General features: G+C 36.3%; 1 protein-coding gene across 6 annotated transcripts; it reads right to left on the reverse strand.

Moving 5' to 3' along the window:
• Positions 1 to 1,616: 1,616 nt before the first annotated feature.
• Positions 1,617 to 15,920, reverse strand: LOC105057516 (potassium transporter 7-like). 6 transcript variants are annotated; one of them, XR_012136849.1, is made up of 11 exons: positions 15,644 to 15,920; positions 13,658 to 13,901; positions 13,327 to 13,575; positions 13,132 to 13,182; positions 8,871 to 9,131; positions 8,724 to 8,776; positions 5,177 to 5,291; positions 4,836 to 5,090; positions 3,470 to 4,603; positions 3,324 to 3,366; positions 2,398 to 2,821 (listed from the first exon to the last, which is right to left on the reverse strand). XR_012136849.1 is itself a non-coding variant. In XM_073248644.1 (10 exons), exons 1-9 carry the CDS (start codon positions 15,680 to 15,682, stop codon positions 3,516 to 3,518), a joined length of 2,355 nt encoding a protein of 784 aa, XP_073104745.1. In that variant the 5' UTR covers positions 15,683 to 15,920; the 3' UTR covers positions 1,617 to 2,073; positions 3,470 to 3,515. The 6 variants fall into 6 exon arrangements, 3 of the variants coding, with proteins under 3 accessions (XP_073104745.1, XP_019710413.2, XP_073104746.1); XR_012136850.1 differs by having other exon boundaries at positions 3,457 to 4,603; XM_073248644.1 differs by lacking the exons at positions 2,398 to 2,821; positions 3,324 to 3,366 and adding an exon at positions 1,617 to 2,073.
• Between the last annotated feature and the right edge of the window lie 6,381 nt (positions 15,921 to 22,301).

The raw sequence follows: 22,301 nt of genomic DNA on the forward strand, positions 1-22,301 counted from the left end.
GCTTTCCCGGAAGATGGAATAACTATAATCCCCCGAGAAGATCTTCTTGCATTTGGTGTCTTATTTGTAACTCTGCTCACCAGGTTGAATATTCCTTTCAGTGGCAGATTCGGGATGGAGGCAATATTAGCATTCTTAATGATTCTTGGATATCGAACTTTCCTCTCCGATCATTGCCATCAATGTTTAATTCCAACGTGGTGACAGATGATGACAAGGTCTCAGCTCTACTACTTCAACCCAGGAGATGGAACCATGATATCCGGACTTAATACTTTCATCCGGACTTAATACGATCTATACTGTCTCTCCCTCTCCTGAAGATGGATGAAAAGGATTCTTGTGTCTGGGCGGACTTTGGTGTGGCAAAGGTAACAGTCAAACAAGTTTATAAACTATTGTTGATGTTTGTGGTGCTGTGGAAGATCTTGAGCACACCCTCTGCAATTGTTCTGTTGCCATATTGATCTGGAACCATGTAGCTGGTAGAATTGGTTTATCTCAACCCCTAGCCTCTCTTGACAATCTTATGCAGGTTCTCATGAACTCAAATAACATTTTGCAGAAGGCTACGAATGCTTATTGTGGATGGTATCTATGGTTTGCTCGCAATTCTCATGCTCATCAGCAGCAAATACTGAATGCCAAGAAAATTGCTTCTGCTTCTCTTCGTCGAACCAGTGAATTTACTAATGCTTTCTTCCAAGACATGTCCTGGGGCATTCGCGGCTCTAGTAGCCCCATTGCTCAGCTACCCACTTTGGTGTGTTGGATGCCCCCTCTCCATGGTTGGTTGAAGCTCAACTTTGATGGCTCGTGAGAAAAGATATTGCCTGTAGTGAGTTTGTGATTCGGGACCACCTAGGGAGATCATTGTACGCCGGAGCTCAAGCTTTCCATTCATCCTCTGTTCCTCTCACTGAACTCCGTGCTGCTTGGGAGGCACTGAAGGTGGTTCAAAGCAGGTTTGTGAGGCCGAATATCATCCTTGAAGGGGACTCTCTAACTGTCATTCATTGGCTTGATCCTAAACATATGTCCTGATCTAACTGCCCACTTGTTCGTGAGATTGCTGTGGATCGTAGTGTCAGCGGACTGTTCTGGTCCTTGTCTCCCTGCCTACTCTATGAAGCTGATTACAAGGATTCAGCATGTTTCCAGGCCATAAGGTTATGACATGGATAGGGTAGAAAGCATTGAAACAAACAAGGCATGTGTACATCATACTCGTGCATCACTTCATAAAGCCTGAGAGTGATACTTTGTGAAGGCTATTAAATTCAAAAGAATTTTTGAGCTGGCATCACTTCCCTTAAGCTTGATGCAAGGCATTTTGTATGGGTTCAGTGATTTCAGAGTATGTTTATGTGAGACGATGAGAAGAGGGCATTGCCACATTTATTCTGATTTTAATTATAAACTCAAGCTCTCAAATGCCATCTGATTTGTCCTGTTTCCACATCCTGATCTTCCATTTATTTGCCAAGTATTCTTCTCTTTCCTAAAGAGACTCTGGCTTTAGTTCTTGATCTTTATGAAAATAAGTGCAATAACCAAAAATGAGGATATATATATTTTTGAGGAAAAAAAAAGGAGAGACTCATCATCACTAAAACTTTCCACAAGTCAAAATATTTGAAGATGCACCATCCAAACCTGCACCTTTGGTTGCTCAACAGAGAGCTATGACTAACAAACCCTAGTTCACCAATATAAAACATGACAGACTGACTTTCATGCCTCCTCACATACATTGCATGCACTCAATGATCAGTTTGATATGACATGAGGTAAACATTAGCTCAATGGTCATACCCTTCGACTCAAAAACAAAAGAATGAATCTTGAGTAATGTTTCCCCAGGATTTCAACCCAGGAATAATGTACTGGGAATACACCCCCTGTAATTATATAACAACAGGGACCCTTTGAGTAGGGTTTCCTCCTTTAAAAATAAATGAAGGAAGACGCAGAAAATTGCACACAGAGCTATCAGCCAAAGCTGTCTCGAGTTCTTAGTTGGGTTGAGAAAGGACAAGTGCAAAGACCAACAGTTTGGGAGTTCAAGAAAACCTAATGCAAACAGGATCGGTAAAAAGATGTTAAACACTTAAACCTCATAATAATGCCAGCATGATTGGCAAACAAGCACATAAACAGCAAAAGAATCTGCACAACTGCAACAAAATGGTTATGTTTTGTTTTCTATTGATCACAACAAATAACCGAACAGTGCACCATAAACCAAAGTCATCAAAAAAATCAAATTAGCCAGACTCTGGACTGCATTCACAACTTCATAAATCAAGCTGGACTGAGCCTCCTTTATCATCATGAGATTTGTCTTAAGCTAGGGGAAAAAAAAATATTAACAGTCACTGATCAGAAGAGATGATATACACCTGAATAGTTTTAGCTTCTTTCAAAAATGACATGGAAAAAAACAGCTACTTTTAGGACTCAAATCCTCATACTTGCAGGGAAAGAGAGGTCTTCAATTTACAAACATGAGATTTACATTGCATCTTAATTTCTACTTGTCTTATCTTTAATACGTAGTGATCTGATATGCCATGAAAGCAGGACATAAACTATGACCTATGAGTCCATTTGTCATGGCTTATCCGCTCAGCTCCTCAATTGAACACATTTTCAAGCGCTGCATCATATATTGACATGATAACTACCGGTTTGTGATTAGCAGCAGTGCTCTATGTCAAGCACGATAAGCATTTTGTCTTGTTCAAAGTCCAAGTCACCAGAGCACAGACTCAACCTTCACAACTCACATACTAGAGCAGTCAACAATCTCCTGTTTGCACTGCAATGACCAAAGCATCATTAAGATTTACAATAATTCTAGTGACTAAGAAAGTAGTAACTGAAACATGGTATTCTCCAAAGCCCTATTAGCAAGCATATCTAGTTCTTTATCATCTACCTTGAAATTAAGACCATTTCTTACTCTATTTTTGAGATTTAGTTTCTTATTCTTTCTCAAACAAAAGGATTTCTAACCAAGCAAACCACCACATTTAGCTCAAATGGTGAGCATTTTCTGCATTAAGTGCTCATCATTTTTCTCTACAGTAATTAGTAGTTTCTCTGTTGCTCATTTTTCTGCAAATGTTGGGTTTTTATCACCACACTACACTACTGACTAGAGACTGGTGGGCAAGGTAGCTAAATGAACAATTTGTGGGTACTTAGATAGGATTCAACAACAACGTACTGATGCAGGTACTACATAAAGCACCCCATATCAACTAAGTTACACTTCCCTGACATACTAAAAATTGGAATACTTAAATGATATGCCACACCTGGCCACAGATAACATCCTCCACACCAACTTTGTTACAAGTCCTACCAAATAAAATAAGTTACTAAATACGGATACAGATAAATGATAGGGAGAGGGGGAAAAAAGATACTTTACAGCAGAAATTTGATTACCTCTACTGCTTACCTTCCTCTGCTGCTGCCCAAAAGATCCTGATAAAAGGAGCACCCAACTAAACATAGTAGATCATACCCACTTCAATGAGGCTGATGTGGGGGATGTTTAAGGCTACTGCTGGGCCCCTGCAATTCTTTCGGAGGAAGGAGTAGGCAACATTGATGACAAATTTCTTTAAAAATGATGAAGATCTCCTGGCCTTTATATAAGAGTGGCCCATGATATATGCAACTCCTGCTCTTTTTGCTTCGACAAGAGCCATTAGCTCTTCTCTAACCTGTGGGTCCATATACTCTGCTTCTAGCAGCTCAAATCGAACCTGCATTCTTTGGCTCACACTCGGTGATTCTTGCTCATATAGTGATTGCAAGCTTCGGAGTGTTTCTGATTTGCTGCTCCTCACAATGGTAGAGTCACCTGTATTCTCATCAGCCTCCTTCATTATCAGCCCTGAGACAGACATTTCAGATGTTTGTATTACAGCCATCCTTCCTTCAGGAGATATGTCATAACTGCCTGAGGATGTTTCCTCAGCTTCCATCTGAATGAACTTGGCAATGCTCATCACCAATTGGTTCTCAAAGTTGTCATCATCCTTCCGCACATCCTTATACCCATATCTCACAATGCACCTGTACATACGGTAGGCTCTAGGACCAATCCGACCTATGAGACACCGTTCATCCATGGGAACATATGGAACTTGCACTGACTTCATGCAAACAAAGACTAGAACTTGATGGAAAGCAGGAAGGTTGGTGATAAAGTGAGAGAAGATAGCAGGCACTCCTGTTACCAGTTCTGTGTAAATGAGTCCAATTCCTGGTACACGAACAATTCCAAGGCTGGGGCCAAGAGTGAGAATCCATTTCATAGAGACTTTGTTTTGTAGGTCAAATTGATATTTCCTTCTAGTGCCATAGTGCCAAACGTACATGATGACCATAATAACAAAGGAGAGCACAAGAGGTGCCCATCCTCCCTGGGGAACTTTCATAACTGAAGAAGAAAAATAGACAGCCTCAATAGATCCAAAAGATATGAGGAACAACAAAGCAAGCAAGACATGCTTTTGCCATACAAAAATGATGACCAGCGCCATCAACCATGTAGTCACGAACATCACAATTACGCATGCAATTCCTGACAACACAAGTTTCCCTCTTAGAAATAAATATATCTGCGCGGCTAATCATATTAGTTACCACTGAAGTATACATGAGCTAATACTGAGACACAAATTCAGATCGGACAATAACACAATTATCTGGACTGGTATGTAAGCATGATTCAGGAACAACCATGAAAATATACAGTAACAATAGAAAAGAATTCAGAAGTTATCAAGCTGATATGGACTGTCATGCAGACTTACCATAAGCATTTCCAATTAAGGTTGTGTCATGGAAGCCAATAGTGACGGCCAGACAAAGGACCATAAGGATCCAGTTTATTTCAGGTATGTATATCTGTCCATAGATCCACCTTGATGTGTGGACAATTTTGATGCGTGGAAAACAACCCAAAGCATGACATTGCTTGATAATTGAAAATGTTCCTGAGATGATGGCTTGGCTAGCGACTATAGCAGCAAGAGTGGCTAGCACAAAAACTGGCCAAAAGACAGGTTCTGCAAGAAAAAAAAGCAAACAACAACATACAAATGTCATGCCTGAAAAACTGTATGGTGCACACTTTGAAGGTGCCAAGGCTTACCTGGAATGGATTTATAGAAGCTTATAGGTACAACAGAAAAATTTTTGGAAAGAAATGCTGCCTGCCCCATATATTGCAGTACCAGACAAGGGTAAATTACAGAAACAAATGCAACCTGCGCATAACAAGGATATCATTGACTTCATGGTATAAATCACATGAACGAGGCAAAGCATACATACAAAGAGTTATAGGTGAAATAGTAGGTAATGCTGAATATACAAGCCTCCAGAGGCCGGTGTCAACATGCCATAACCACTAAGTGCAATGCTCCTGTAACAAATCTACATGCACCCTTAAACCAGGGTTTTTGGCAGTACAAACATTTGCCATGGAAGGAAATCCCTCGTAGGACTGAAAGAAATACAAAGAGAGAATGAGGTAGCTGAGGTGGGGAGGAAGGGGAAAAAAAGAGAATGAGATTTCACCTGGGGGTGGGTGCACTTGAACAATGGTAAGGAAAATAGAGATGCAAGAAAAAGACATGTACTGTTGCCTCTCCCTCCCTTATTTTGAGAATGGCGGCAGCAAAGAACTTGCACTTACATTATATAGCATCTTCAAAAGATCTGCATTTTTTCAAGTTTCTTAAAACTGATTCATAGGTAAAATATAAGAGCACTCCCCCCCCCTCTTCCACACACACACACTCATCCTCCCTTCTTTCTTTTTGAAATTTGACACACAATGTTGATTCTCATTTGTTTTCTTCATTCTGTCTCTTAGCTGACTATGCATGTCATCCTCACTTTTGGTTGGCATGCCACTCCTTTCCAATAGAATCACTCGTTACACTGGCAGCCTTCAAATATGGTGTTCTGATGACTTTGCCACACAACCAACAAATACTTGAACTTTTCAGTTCTTAGTCATTCGGTTGTCTTCTTCTCATGATACCACATATTCCATGCCAGTAGCCTTTTCTCCAATCCCAGAGATCTTAAGCTTCATGAAGAACTAATTTTGCTACATGCACTATCTCTATGTTTTCTAGAAGTATGCTTTACTATCTTGATTTTGTTGACATGAGACAACATTGTCATTCTTTCCTCCCTAGGTCTCTACTGGCAGCCCACCTCCCATTTGCATTAATCACTAGCTGAATTTTGGCATGAGATAACTGAAGCTTCAAAATGCCTCTAGAAAGAAATTTAAGTCGTCGACTTATAGATGATTTCACATTGAAGTGCAGATATTGCTAAACTAGCCAAAACAAAGGTAAAGATGCCACTCAGGTAGGTATATGCACAAGTCAAGCTAGTATATAAGGTTGTGTTGTTTAGATGCACAACAGGAAGACCACTTTTACTTCACTGGCTTGTCTACCTTACTGCTAGTTAACTTTGCTAGCCAACTATACTATCCGTTGGCTTCAAAGTCTAGTTCAGCTGAATACATACTTTGCCAAACATCTTTAGCCTAAAACTGCATAGTTTTTCGATTGTTTAGCTCAAATGTTATAAGCATTCCTCAAAGATTAAGAGTGCATCAATATGCTCCTCCTAACTCTTCATGATCGCATATATAAACTTTCAAGTTGTCAATCATTTTTCATGCAGTTACCTTAAATAACTTTCAGTTTGATTAGGCACCTGTGGTGACCACAACTCCACAAGCATTGCTTTTATATTAATTGCACTGGTGCAGCCTGACACTTGCCATCACTTATGCCCATGCGTACTCAATTATCTTAACTTGCCCCGGTAGCCACTTGATATCCAGTAATTCCCATCTTGCTCTTACCACCTCTTTGACACTCTCCTTTCCTCATCATCGGACAAATGTAATTTTATGGCTATGTCCATTCATTTTTTTGAGATTGGGAGCTGACTTGTTAGAGACAAAAGAGGATATAATTAAAAGAAAAATCAAGAACTCAAGAAAATATAGAGCATAAGCATAAGCATAAGCATAATTAAAAGAAAAATCAAAGAGAGAGATGAACTATAGGTGGCATCTCAATGAATAAGCATAATTTGACAATTTTAATGATATCAAAACTCAAAATATGTCCTTAAACATGTATAGGGAATCATGAATTACTCATGAGAATCATCAAATTTTATGAAATTTTCAAGATAAGACTCAAGATTAAATTGGTTGAAGTTTGAGAGGAAATTCTATAATAAGCATAAATCATTTCTACAAGTCAGACAATTATCACAATAGTGTAAGATCTACCTTAAGATGGAATGAGGACTTGGAGAATGCAGGTTATTAGTAAGTAAATACACATTATCTCTACTGCACATAAGATGAACTACAAGGATGGGATCGATGCATCTTTACTACTTTTCTTTCAAAGCAAACCATGTCCCTTCTTGAGTGAACTACTTCCACCACTTCCTTTACTTTATGTGCACACCCAATACATAATAGATACGCCCTTTGTGCTTTCTTTGAAATAGTTGAGATATGAAGAGAATACATGAGTATAATATACTCCAAAATTTGATACTTGTAGTCATAACCATTCATAAGAGGATTTTTTCTCTTGACAAGTTCACATACCTTGCACATGCAAAATACTCATAGTGCATAACTCAGTATCGCCTGTGTACATCATTTCATTTTTATATGAGTTCTATTACAGAAATTCCAGAATGTAGCCTGCTGATGAATTCTAAACATGTGTTCCTGAAAGTGATGCCTTGCTTTTAAGGTGTGTCTCCCTGTAATCACAGACAACCGGCTTAATAACCTGAGTGTGTCAATACTAACTCTTGTAACTTTGCCTCTCAGGTTTCCATATTATATATCACATACCATGGCTGTGTATCATGATGAATCATGATGGATATTCCCACCAACTCCACTCCTTGCTTTACCACCCGACGAACCAACCATCAGCACAAGCAAAGATTATTATTTATCCAACAAAGAATAACCCATTTCAACCTTATCCTTACATCTCTTAAGTTAATAGTACCAAAGATTGTATGAACTAGAAGGGGTGAGGAGTTAGGACCAACCACTGCAAACCCTTCATGGGAGTATATGGCCTCATGTTGCCTTGCCATTTTACAACTAAACACAAATAAACATGATGGATGAATAATAGCAGCAACATAGAATCACTAGCATCATGGTTGATTCTATGGGGCTTCCCTTTTGATGGTGACATATTACGAGGGTTCAATAAAGCAGAATCATGGCTGGACAGACACCATATTTACATCTCTCTACATAAATAGATTTAAAAAAAAAAAAAGAACAAAAACAAAGAGACTGCGTCTCAAATAATAGGAGTGCATTTATATGTCAACTAAAGCAGAGTAACTAAGGGGAGGCAATAGCTTGAAAGATCACCAGCATAACTCTATATTGAGTCATTGAGTGCATGCATGCGTGCGTGCGTGTGTGTGTAAACAAGTTGCTTTTGTATTAAGTGATATTTAGTTGACAGTGAAGATTTTTCCTTTTATATTCATTATATTCAAAATGGAATTTGGTCTCCCTCTAGCTAAGTTCTACTTGATCTCTCATCCATCACAAGCATTGAACTTTCAGAGAGGAAAAAAAAGCAGATAAATCTAGCTCAGCATACCTTAATGGATGAATCAGTGAAGTGGCCAAGATCTGCAAACATAGCCTCAGTACCTGTAGATGTCAATAAAACTCATATATAAGATACTGTTAGTAGATGAAAATGATAATCTGCATGTTAGACTTGAGACTCTGTTCTATCATTCACCTGTAATACAGAGGAGTACTCCCCCTAGAGAAAGCCAACCATCTTTTTCTGTCCTTCTGAAGAACTTAATGATATAGTATGGAGACAGAGCACGATAAATTGTGGGGTTCCAGTGAATGATATTGTATAGACCAATTACGCCAATGCATAAGAGCCAAATGATAACAATGGGTGCAAACAGAAAAGCTACCCTCTGAGTACCCCTGTGCTGTAGAGCAAAGAGGCCAACCAGCACAATGCAGGCAATAATTACCACCTCAGCTGTGCATCAGGTAATATAGCATTCTCAGAAGTTGAACAAAACAATCACAACAAATATGAAATGAAAAGATTCACAGAGATCTAGGTGGTAAGCAGATATCATAATGATATTTTACATGCCGTTATACAAACAGCTAGCAAAGATTTCATGACAAACATGAATTTTCAGATGCATGAGCACTTGGAGATCTTTCCAGACAAAGTCAAACAAGAGTATATGTTCCTGCAGTACGTATCAAGCTATGAAGGTTACTTTAAGAAAGTTTTGTTCAAATACTAATTAAAAAATTGAATATCATCTTTTTTCCCGGCCAAGCACAAATTGACAGGTTTTCTTTGAAAAAGACTCGATATTTGGCCAGTCATAGTAATACATCTTGTTAAGATAGGAAAATAAAATGTAAATTAGCAACCAATAAGCAAGAACAGTGGCCAGAAGAAGATGCTGGGTGCCAGGTCAACAAACTAACTGAGAGATTTGCATACAAGAAAAAAATGATAGCAAAGATCAGGAACCACAGGAGAAGAAAGGTCTTTATTGACTTTCTGGTGGCAGCTGGCCAGGTTGGATCAAGTTCAGTTCAGGTCAAATATGGTCAGGTCAAAAAAAAAAAAAAAACCCTTAACTTATATCTGACCAATATATAATTGGGTTGAAAGAAGAAATCCATGACAAACCCATATATTTTATATGAACCCCTACCCAACTCACCAACCCAATTAGGTTCTCACTAATCATAAACCTTAAAAACCAAACAGATAAGTGAAGGGTATTTAGAATTAGGCAACCAAATAAAGTCAGATAAAGAGAGCATGAAAATAAAGAGCAGAAGAAAACGCGATGTGCCTAGAGAACATTGTCTGCTCCACTTCTTTCTTCAATAGTTTTCTCTTACTATGAATTACACAGCATTCTTATTACCCAATCTAAGCCTTGACTGGCCTGTGATCCCCTGCACAGTTACCACTAGCAATGTGTTTCAAGGCTTGCCACCCATGGTGACCTGGCAGATCTGGAGCCCAAGACCTGAACCAAACCTATTTATAATCAGGTTGGTTTCCAGTAACTCAAATCCAACACAATATTATCAGTTTATTTTGGACAGATTTTAGTGGATTGGTGGATTCAGGTTAGCAACTTCCACCCCTATTTACTTTATTCAATCATCCACATGTCGATGCCTAAAAAACATACAACCGCCACCATAATCACTGGTCTCACGGTGTTCCAGCACTGAAACTTATGCACGTAGTCCAGGCTCACATTATATTATGATCTGGTCAGTGCAAAGAGTACATGAGGTATTACCATGAGTGGTACCACTGCTATACACTTTCGCATGATACCAAAAGTACCTTAATAAGATCCACTTGGTGAACCTAATGCCCAACAGGGAAATGCATGAGCATGGTAACCATTCTCTATGTTGAGCGCTCCAAGAATTGCATTTACTTCTGTAGGAACGATATTATTAGTCTTGTACTTCAATTATTCATCTTAATTCCTCGCTACATCACTGCATTCTAGAATTGTAAGTCATATCACTCTAAATGATACACTGCACATAAATTAGCACGCATACATATTATAAAATTGTAGGTCACTACATGTTGCTCCAATCTTTTTTCTCTTTCCTTTTCACAGAAGACTGTTAGTGTCTAAAACAGTTTAATTTTGAAAAGAAAGTTTAAAAGTTACAAATTCATCTCGGCGGGATATTTATTTCTATTACTATTTGTAAACCTAACTCCAGCATCATGTTAGGTTGATAGGAACTGGACCTTATGCCCATTGTGTGTCAAACACCAGCTTGTCTGATAAGACACATGACATGTACCATACAAAAGGCTCACCAACATCAGCATAACACATAGCACCCAAGTCCTCAGGCAGGGTATGGTTCAACACATATTAATATCATGTAAAACAGAAATGTTGTAGAGCGATAGCTAATACCTCCTAACATGTTTGAAGCTGAAACTTCTTTTGCCTCGGGTTATTTATTCCAAGGGTGCATTGTGCTAGTTTACATTAGTTTTTAGCTTAGATCTCCTTATACAGTGTAAGAATTAAGTTCAGATCGTACACATCAAGAAAAACATGCATAAGTAATATGACTTAGAATATCACAATGAGAACTAATGCTACAATTAACATATTCAAATCATGCCCCCTTCCAATTAGGGAAATTAAAAGTAGCCAAAAGCAACTTGCGGTTTCCTATACCTATTTACAGTGTCAAATATCTATATGTGCTAGCGCATGGCAAGTGTTGACACTTGACATCATATGTTTAGTAAAGTATGCTGTTCTCTTGACTATTGATTGGCATTAGCAAAATATATGATATATGTAGACTTGCTTCAAAGCAACCATATTATTAATTTTTGAAATCTTAAAAAACCAGCTGCTTTTTTTATCTCACTTGCCGCGACTAGCATCTTTGGGTGCCCCAGGGGTTAGACCACATGGGTTACATTTTCTAGTTGAAGATGCAGACTCATTTTCAGTAGTTTTCCTGATCAAACTAGAAGTTACCAAGGAAGCATGCATGGCACTAAACAGGAAGCCGTCAAATACACCAGCTACGCCCAACATGTGAAATGGATGACAACCTGTGACTAGGCACTCGGACACCAGCTTTTAAAGAGGGGTTGTGGGGTGAGCTAATTGAAGTAACTATCCAGTTTAAGATTAGGCATAAGCATGATAAACTGATGCATCTGAAGATGCTGAAGCTAGAATAGAGGCTTCTCAATATTGAATAGGGCAGGTCTTGTGCAAGTATAAGGTTGCTCCACTATGACCTAAGTGTCATAAGTTCGAACATGAAAACAACATTTTGCACCAGCAGGTAAGGCTGCATACATCCACCCTCCTTAGATCCTGCAGTGTCGAAGCCTCATGCACCAAGACACACTTTTAAATTCTCAATATTGAAAACTAGTCCAATTTGATCCATGACACGTACTTGCCAATATGTTGATAGCTTTAGAATCACTATCGCTCACTTCATATTCCAAATATATTATATCAAAGAAAATAATTCCATAAATAACATGGACAAATAGATGAATAAAATGCTTTTGTTGCAATTTCACTTTGCTAGCCAAAAGAATATTGCCTTCTTGCCAAAATAAAGAAATGATTTCTTGCCTTTATATTTTACACCTCGTATACTGGGTCTTTGCCATATTCATTTAGTGCATGCACATGTATAAATTTATTTTTCTATATAGTTTATATACATAGGGCATGTTGTTGTTCCACTCAAAGAGGTGAAATGACCAAATCATGCTTTGACTCACATGAAATGGAAACAATCAGAGGGCATTTGAATCACATAACTAACAAGTTAAACGAATCCAAGGTTAATGATCATAGCATAAATTAAATGAATCGCATTTTTATTAGGCCCATTCTGCCACCTACTAATAAAGCTACACAATGTATTAGTAATCCGCTACTACTATAAGCATTGGCAATACACACTACAATAACCAAATTCACATAAACACCCATGCAAGATGCATGTACCACTATATATAGCCACACATGGCTTCAAACCTGTCAAAAAAAAATAGGAATATCTCAAAATCTGAAAATTCAAAATGGTTACAAACTTAAATTTACAAATTTGAGTCAGCATTATGCCATAATAATTTCCTATTTTGCGCATAACAATAAGTGTTGACCTATTGGATTAGAAGAGAGGAAGTAAATTCATATATCCAAGTTCATGTGTGAAAGTTCATGTCTCGGATCCTTTTTTCATTTCTTAGGGAAGACCCACCCCATGAAATTACTCAAGTCCAAGTGCTTGGAACACGTACCAAGCTTCAAACCCGGAACCTCCATTTTGGATTGGGACATAACCATGCTATAAGTTTCAGAAACTACAAGTGTATATCAAGTAAGTTTATAAAAGCAGCCAGCAATTCTGAAGTGGTGCTCATCCAATCTAGAGGGGAAAAACTCTTTTAGATAAACCATGCATACCATTACTTAATTTCTCTGCACGAACTTGCAACCCGGAAATGGATGATAGTACTGGAAGAGGACCAAAAAAAAAAGTTAGCATCTAGCATGAGACCAAATGACAGCTGCATAATTATCATCTATAAAGACAATTAAAAAGTATCGTGTAAAAGTAACAAAATGAAAAAAGGAAATGTGAATCTACAGCACTTATACCAGAAATTGCTGGTGTAAGGATGCCATCACCTATCACCATGGAAGCAGCAAATAAAACTACAAGAAGCAAGCAAGTTCTCAGCCTTTTATGCTTCTCTAGAAACCTTTTTAATGGAGAGTTAATCACATTGCCAGGCATGTGCCCATGCCTATAGTATGTAGAAAGCTCCTCATCAGCTGCTTGCTGATTAGGAAGCAAACTAAACTTTGCATGTCTGCAGAGGAGAGAGTACAGAGCAAATGGTCCTCCTATCCAAGAAAACACAAATCCTGAGCACAAATTGTATGAGAAAACATTAAAAATGCAGACTAAAAGGAAATTCTCACTCACCTTCACCATTATCATTAGCACTCAAGACAATGATAACATACTTAAGCAATGGGATTAGAGTGAATGTCCACAAGATCAAGGAACATACACCAAATATTGTTTCTTCATCTTGATAATGGCTTAGCTTTCCAGAAAATGCACTTCTGTACACGTAAAGAGGAGATGTACTCAAGTCACCATACACCACACCAAAACTTTGATATGCTAAAAGAAAGAGGCTTTTGTAGTAATTCTTCCAGTGAATCTGTAAGTACATGGATCAACAGACATTTCATCAGTCATAGCATTGCATTCTATTAGATACATTAACTACATACTGTGAGGTTCCTAAGAACATATCAATGGAAAGCTATGGTTCCAAATGATTTCACCTACTAGCTCCAGACTTCCGGTGATCGCACTACTTTCAATAGTTGATTTATACTACAAATAGTGAATTTTCTTGTTGCAACCAAAGTAGGTTAACATTCAAAATCATCCCTAGCCTTGCATATTGCGAAAAGAACAAATAAAAAGGCATGAAGAAAGAAATTTGATATTCCAAATTCTATTTGCTTTTTGCATTTCTCAATTTCCAAAAGAAAAAACTTTTTTTCTAATTACTTCCCATGTCTAACCCCTTCTCCCCTCATCACTTATTCTCTTTGGCAATAGAAGCAAAAACCAAATAATAATGTACAACATAGGAAGAAAGGATTATAAAAATCCATGTGTAATATCCAAACACCAAGAGTATTTTCTTATACATATGTATGTATGTATAATAAAAGACTCTTCCCTACTTTTCTAATTATGATGAGTGGTTTCTCCCAATGAATCAAAATTACCTATCTTTTTTGGTAGCATCTTTGCCAATCTCTACTCGCCACAACCTTCCTTGACCCAGCACTTTGATTTTACCCTTCAACTACACAAGATTGCAGTTGCAATTAGTCTCATCAAATATTCTTCCACAAAAAAGACTAAATCGGATTCATCCTGTTGTGGCCAAGGGCTCATGGCTTGGCACATGAGGTATTATTCGTTCTGATTCATGAGCCTCATGATTTTACCCTTCAAAAGACGTCTCACGTAGGATGGATGATCCCTTTCTACATAATTTAGAGTCTTCCTTGACTCACAACCAATGTGGGACTATTGATGCCCTCCCTTCTACACCACAATATAACCTCCCAATCAAGGGGGCATCTATGTATAGATAGGAGATGCCCTCCTCCTTATTTCTACTACATCCTCCCCAGTAAAGAAGAAGCCTATGTACGGACGGGAGGGACCCCACAGTCGGAGGGGTCGTCCCCTTCCTAGTGCGCCATTGTTATGGCCAAAAGCTCATGGCTTGGCACATGGACCTCATGATTTTGCCCTTCAAAAGATGCCTCATGTGGGATGGGTGGTCTCTTCCTATATAAGCCAAATTTTTTTTGACTCACAATCAATGTAAAACTAATGATGCCCTCCCTCCTACACCACAACATATCCCATCATATATGCTTCCAGCCCTCTCACCATTTATGCCCTTCTGTTCCCTTTATGTTTTCTACTCTAGGATTACTTATGAACACGAGGTACCAGATTCCAAATAGGTCAAAATTTCCAAAACTTCGAACTGAATTCCAAGTCGTCATTCAAAATCTAAACTATTTTCCAGATAATAGGGGGAAACATCATAACAGCTATTGTTCACCACTTCCCAAACAGATGAGCTCCTTTAACTTCCAATCATTTATCTAATCTAGCTTCAAACACAAGTCCTTTTACAATCTCATAATATAAATAGCGGTACGTTTAAATTGAGCCTAATCGCACGATAAACATGGATAACAATAATATGAGTCTTAAAAACACCTTTTCTCGAGTAAATCTAAGAAAACTAAGAGCGTGGAAAATTGATTTTTTCGGGGAAAAAAAAAAAAGAAAACTACGCCGACGCAGAAGACTGGCGACCCTAACCCTAGATTAATCGAAAAAAAGATGGAGACGGCTCACCCTCCGATCGTCGGAAGTCATCCCCATCGGTCGATCCATTACGGACCAAGACAACGTCAGCCGATTCCACTGCTGCTGCTTCCGTCTACCACCAAAGCCGACTCCCTTTATAGAGAAATATCCATTTAAAATCGATGGGCGAGGGAAAGATCGATCCGGGTAAAAAGAGATTTGGAGAGAGAGGCGCGTGAGAGAGAGAGAGAAAGATAGAGAGAGAGAGAGAGAGAGACGGGGCGTTGGTTATGTGGAGGGGAAGGTACGATTTGAATACCGGCGAAACTGCGCACCTGTTCCCAGCCTGCCGCCCTGGTGGGATCCCATTCACTGCCTGTAAGTTTAAGGGCACTATCACCGCCGTTCCTTTGCCGGGATCACCTTGGCCGAGTTTGGGCTGGATTGCTGTCAGTATGCCATGCGGCACTTCTTATGGACTCTATTTCTTTTGTCTGGCTTTTAATTTTATTATATTATATATCTCAAGATTAAAAGCTAGGTCTAGATTTGATGGTCATTTTATACTTAATCTCTGGCCTATGTGTGGCATAAAAAATATCTACATGTAACTTGCATGGTGTACAGAATAATTTTTTTTTTTTTAACTATTCTTCAAATAAAATATAATAATTTAAAAATTATAATAAATAAAAAGTTATAATATTTAATTTATTAATTCATTATCAATACCAGCATCTAAATGGTGAACCGGTAACTTTATGCGGGCTAAGCCTCCATGCAAAAGATCCTACCATCGTTACTAATATTATTAATATCAATGCCATATGACATGTGAGTTATAATTTTTTTCATTCTATTTTTAATTATTTTTGAAATATAATATGATATTGTAACAAATTAATTATATTAAATCACAGTAGCTAAATTTTTGTTTCATATAAAGTAGCCTAACATATTAATTATCAATGTATAAAATGGGTAATCATGAAAGGATGGATCAAAAAAAAAAATCATAATCAAATAAAAGGAGTATTAACTTTCCTGGTATTGCAATGCACGAACTTTTCATTTGTATTTGATTATTTCTCTTAATTTAATTAAGTCAACCTAATTCAATATAAAACTTCAATCAAAATAGACAAAGGTAGGTGTTATGGGATATGTATAAATTTATCTACACCGAAGATACGCCATCAATTTTGTTTTTAGTGAAAATACTTAGTGTTACTCGCAAAAGAAAAGTAATTTTTGGAATCCTCGATCTTCTCGCCAAAATTTATATTTTTTTAATATAGTGAAAGCGATATCATCCCAAACAAAATTTAATGGCCTTTGGTTTCAGAACAAGGATACCAACCAACAAAGTTAAACTCATTTAGCAATATTAGAATATCTAATTGTTCTTGGTCAATTATGCTCATGTCAGCACCCCTGTGGAACTTAATCATATGGCATCAATGACACTTTCAAGCGAATAATGAATCCATTCCATTATCTAGTTCAAATATTTGGAGGATTTTGATAGCAAAACTAAAGTTGAGGTCAGATGGTAAAAAAAAAATAGAATCCCTTAAGGAGTAAAAATGGTATAGACATCCAGATTTATTTTCATATTCGAATCAATCCGAATATGAATAAAAATTTAAGGATTCGACTAATATCCTGCATCCATATCCATAAAAAAAAAATAGAGATAGATATAGATAGACAACTATCCGATTCGTATCCAGTGGTGTAGTCAGGATTTTTATCCTAAGAGTTCAATATATAAATTTAAATAAATAAATAAATAAAAATAAACTTAATAGAATTACATTAATTGAAAGCGAATTCAAGTATATTAATACAGTTGCATTTAGCATTTCGTGAGAGAGAAAATGAGAGAGAAAGAAAAGACATAGGGGATAGAGGGTGGGAGTTCAAATCACTAAACTAACTAAAATTTTTTATTCCATGAGGGTTCAAAAATTTATATATACAAAATTTTTTAGATAATATTTACATATCTCTAAAGATATTGTATCAAAACTTAAGGGTTTAATTGAACTCCCAAACTAAAATGTGGCTCTGACCCTGTCCGCATTCAAATATCTGAAAACTCTATATAAATTTATACAGTACTCATTAATTTTTTAAAAAATATATAAATATAAAAATATACTATTAACTTGATTTATCATTTATTTAGTAATATATTTGATTATGTGATAATAAAATTTAATTATTCAATTTATATTTATAATTATATTTATTTTTTGATATTTAATTATATTTATTTAAAATAAATATAAATATAAATTTTTATAACTAAATAATATTCATATCTATATTTATATTTATAAATAAATAAATATAAATATAAATATATTGATATCCGGTATGTGAAATTTCTTGAGTACCGTACGTGATGCTTCACTTCCGCTTGGCCGGCAAAAAAAAAAAAAATTCCCACCGACGCCTCCGGGCCCGTGCGTGCACAAAGAATTGCTCATCCGCTGTATATCTGATCGGATTTCAGCCTTGAACCCTCGAATCGTGATTCACCCAAGGCTTTGTTGGGACGTGAGGACTCGCAAGCCGGGACAAGGAGGTAAGCGAATCCCTGCGGCGGCTGGGGATAAGCCTTTTTTTTTTTTTTTCTTTTTTTTTGTGTATAATGGCTGGGGATAAGTTTGCCACGTTTTGAAATAAAGAAGAAACATTCCTTTTGGTCACCCGCTCCTACAAGCACCCATATGGAGCCCCCAAATTTAAAAAAAAAAATAATTAATTATATCGTATGCGGTGCACCTTATATGCCACCGATTGTAACTTCTTATTCCTATAATAATGTACTAAGGTCAACATATGAATGAACGATGCTTGTATAAGCGAGCAGTTATGAATTGGCTATTTGCAATCTAAAATATAATTTTTTTGTGAATTGATGGCATTTAAATGTTTAAAAATATATTATTCAGAGTTCATGTCAGAGACGCCAATTGCATACCTCAATTCATCAAATTTTATTATTTTGCAACACTCGTGACATGGGGAGAAATGGTGGGGTCATGAAGGCCTGCCGAGACTTAAAAAAAGGTGGGACATGTACGGTTAAAAAATTAAAGTTGGTGGTTTGGTGACGTTGAGTGTATGCTTTATTATTATCATTCATCATGCATGGGACGTCAAGGAGTTTCAATTGCCAAGAAAGACTCCATCTCCAACGAGAAATATATTTCTTATTGCAAGCAAAAGATTAAAAAAATCTTACTAAGAACAAAGATTGTTTAATTTTTTAATTCTTCGGAAAAGGAAAAACAGAGGGTCTTAGGTGCGAAGTAACAAAGGCGAACAACTCCCGTTCTCAGCTATCTACCAAGGGAGGTTCCAAATATATTATTATTTTAGATTTATTTGAAATATTTTTTAATAGAATTTTATTAAAATTGAGAACCGGTGTGGATGTCCCTCCCTTCGTCCCTTGTTCCCTGGGCGTATGGGGGATTAGGTTATTAGTTAATCAAGTTATCGTGGCTATCAAGTTAGTATGAATTATTATTGAAATATATGGTAATATTCAGTGCAAATAGGATCACATAAACAAAACAATAAGTTGCATTTTATGGCCCGACCTTCGATCCAACCTATGAACGATATAAGTAGATATAGATTTGACGTAAAAGAGTTTAGATCGTAAATAAATCAATCTGTCTAAATATATTTATTAAATAGATTAGATTTAAATAAAATATTATTTGATTCATATTGTTAATAATTGAATCAGATTATAACTTAACTCATTTAACATGTTTAAAATTATGACCTATTTAAAATATGATTCATATATTTCTAATCAGTTTAATCCAATCCACTTAACCTGTCTAATCCATTGAATTTCTTTAACTGACTTAATCTATTTAATAAATAAGTTACATGGGTCGGATCGAATTACTTATTTAATAAACATGTTAGAATATGTCTGAATTTTTATTACTTTAATAAATAACTGGGTTTGGATTGATGAATTTATCCAACCTGCATTCTATCTGACCAGTATCTAATATGGTATGATTGACACAATTGTAATCCCTACACAACAAGCGAGCTCTCTGGTTATATTTATACTATACATTAAAAAGCGTTGAATCTTTTCTATCAAAAAAAAAAAAAGGCATTGGACCTCACTCCATTCATCCCTTAGTTCTCGGATTGTATTGGCAATCAATCAGGTTATTAACCACTCATGCCGTCAAGCTATTGTTGAAATGCATGGAGATAAGTGAGTGTAAGTGGAACCACGTCAACACAGCAAGTGAGCTCCTTACCTATATCTATACTATACATGACAAAGTGCTGGATCTTTTATTGAATTTATCAAATACTAATTAGTTTCAATAAAATATGTTATTATATGGTAATTATAAACATACATAGGCTTGTAAACCAAATAAATTTCTTTTCATTTATTCTGACTAGTCTAACAAATTAAGATGTTACTTCAAAATTAAATAAAAATAAAAAGGAAATAATTTGACAATTATCTTTATCTATATATCTCTTTAGTATCTTGTGATAGGATTTTCAGAAATAAAAAATCTCTCTTAATATCCTCTTCCAGTGGCTCCTACCACACTCTATTTTTCTTTACAGCAACTGTTCCCAAAACAAGAGAAGAAAAGAAAGTAAGAGAGCATGCATAATTTAATCTCTGTATATAATATTTTATGTTGTATACTTGAATTACTAGCTACCTCCGATTTCAGTTCCCACTTAATACATCAAAGATATTGATAGAGTGCACAATAATACTGCACATACATGCTATATATATATATATATATATTATATATATATATATATATATATATAGCAATCATTCGGCAAATGATCCAAAAAAATTACCATATAGTATATCTTATTGATGATCTATTTTACCAATATTACACAATTTCAATTTTTAACCATTTTTAATGACCAAGAAATAATTTTCTTACCTGCTCTTCTATAGATATTATTTTATGTTTTTTCCTTACAAACAATTGCACGTATCATTGTATCTGTATGCTATATTTGAAAAAAAAAAAAATAAAACTATATATCATATGAAAAAAGTAGACCATGTATCAATACGTATATCACGCCCCCGATCTGAGATTGTGAATCGAGGGTCGCGGCAACCGTCACATACTTATGAAGAACTCTCTCCATAAGCATGCAAGGCATCTCATCACGATATCAATGCATCACAGCAGAATAAATTCAAATAATTATTATTCAACTGTAATTCAAGTAATTAAATCAAATGTCTTACATCCAATAAAATTTTTGCTAAAAAAAATAAAAACAATAGATCTAAGTTCAATGAAGTTGACAATGCTAATCTCGCTTCTAAAAGCTCTGTCCCAATATTTCGTCCCACGCTCGAAATTAATTATCTGAATCTGAAAAATAGAAAGAAAGATAATGAGCTAGACAGCCCAGTAAGTAACAAATATCTCAACTAGATAATTCAGATATTATATAATTTTTAAGAATAATACTGCAAATAAACATAAGAGTATATTTCATGCTGATTTAATACAAATCAAATATTTTCAAATATTCACATATAATATAATCATAAATCCGATTTGATTCAAAAACACTCGTAACTCAACAGCCTTGACTATGACCAACGTTTAACCCCCATTGGCGGGGTCCACAGAATACCAGCGCACAACCCCCACTGACAGGGTCCACAAATACCAGCGCACAACCTCCACTGGCAGGGTCCACAAACACCAGCGCACAACCCCCACTGGCAGGGTCCACTGAGTACCAACGTATAATCCCCATTGGCGGGGCCCACTGAAATATAGTTAGGCTGAGAGCATAAATCCGATCTGTATCAAAATACTTTGTACCATAATATATCATAATTTTTCACTGAACATGTGCATAAATCGACGTACCATAATATTTCAAAAGCACTTTTCTTTCAAAACATAATTTCATAAATCATGCATAATTTCAGAGAATAATTATTTATTTTCAGAATAAATATGAAATATCTCGAGAAGATGGTTTATTACTTACCTTTTACGGAGCACTGAATGAACAGATCGACTAACTTCTAGGAGATTCTTCCGTGCCTATTATCCAAAATTATATTTTTACATTAATTTTAATTCAAAATTAAATCTAACAAATCCCAAAATCAAAACCTCACTTAAAATCAGACTCTTCCCTAAACTCGATCAAAATCATCAGATGAAGCCTTCCACTACGCTAATCCTAGAGGAATAACTTTAGAGAGAGAGAAACCCATCAAGAGAGAGAAACAGCCTAGAGAGAGAAAGTTCAATTTCAGAGAGAGAAAATTAAGGTTCAGAATGAAAGAAGAGAGAGAAGAGAGAGAAACTCTCTCTCTCATCATTTATTATTATTATTATTATTATTTTATTTATTTATTTATATATATATATATTTATTTTTATTTTTTTATTTTTTCTTTTCTTTTCTTTTCTTTTCTTTTTCTTCTTTTCTTCTTTTTTTCTTTCCTTTTCTTTTCTCATTTCTTCTTTTTCTTTTCTTTTCTTTTCTCTTTTCCTTCTTCTTTCTCTTTTCTTTTTTTTTCTTCTTGGGCTTCTTTCAGGCCGAACGGGGACCGGCGGTCCCCTCCTTGTGCCGGGCCGTTCAGACCAGATCGCCGCGGCGGAGGCCGGCGACAGAGGGGGGCCAC

Source organism: Elaeis guineensis, chromosome 14, assembly GCF_000442705.2.
Source record: "Elaeis guineensis isolate ETL-2024a chromosome 14, EG11, whole genome shotgun sequence".
Taxonomy (NCBI): domain Eukaryota; kingdom Viridiplantae; phylum Streptophyta; class Magnoliopsida; order Arecales; family Arecaceae; genus Elaeis; species Elaeis guineensis.

Coding starts and splice junctions, on each gene's coding strand:
- LOC105057516 (XM_073248644.1), bottom strand. CDS start 15,682: ATGGATCGACCGATGGGGATGACTTCCGACGATCGGAGG. Junction 5,292..8,723: donor TCACTGATTCATCCATTAAG/GTATGCTGAGCT, acceptor TGTTATGCGCAG/GTTGCATTTGTTTCTGTAAT. Junction 5,091..5,176: donor CTTCTATAAATCCATTCCAG/GTAAGCCTTGGC, acceptor TTTTTCTTGCAG/AACCTGTCTTTTGGCCAGTT.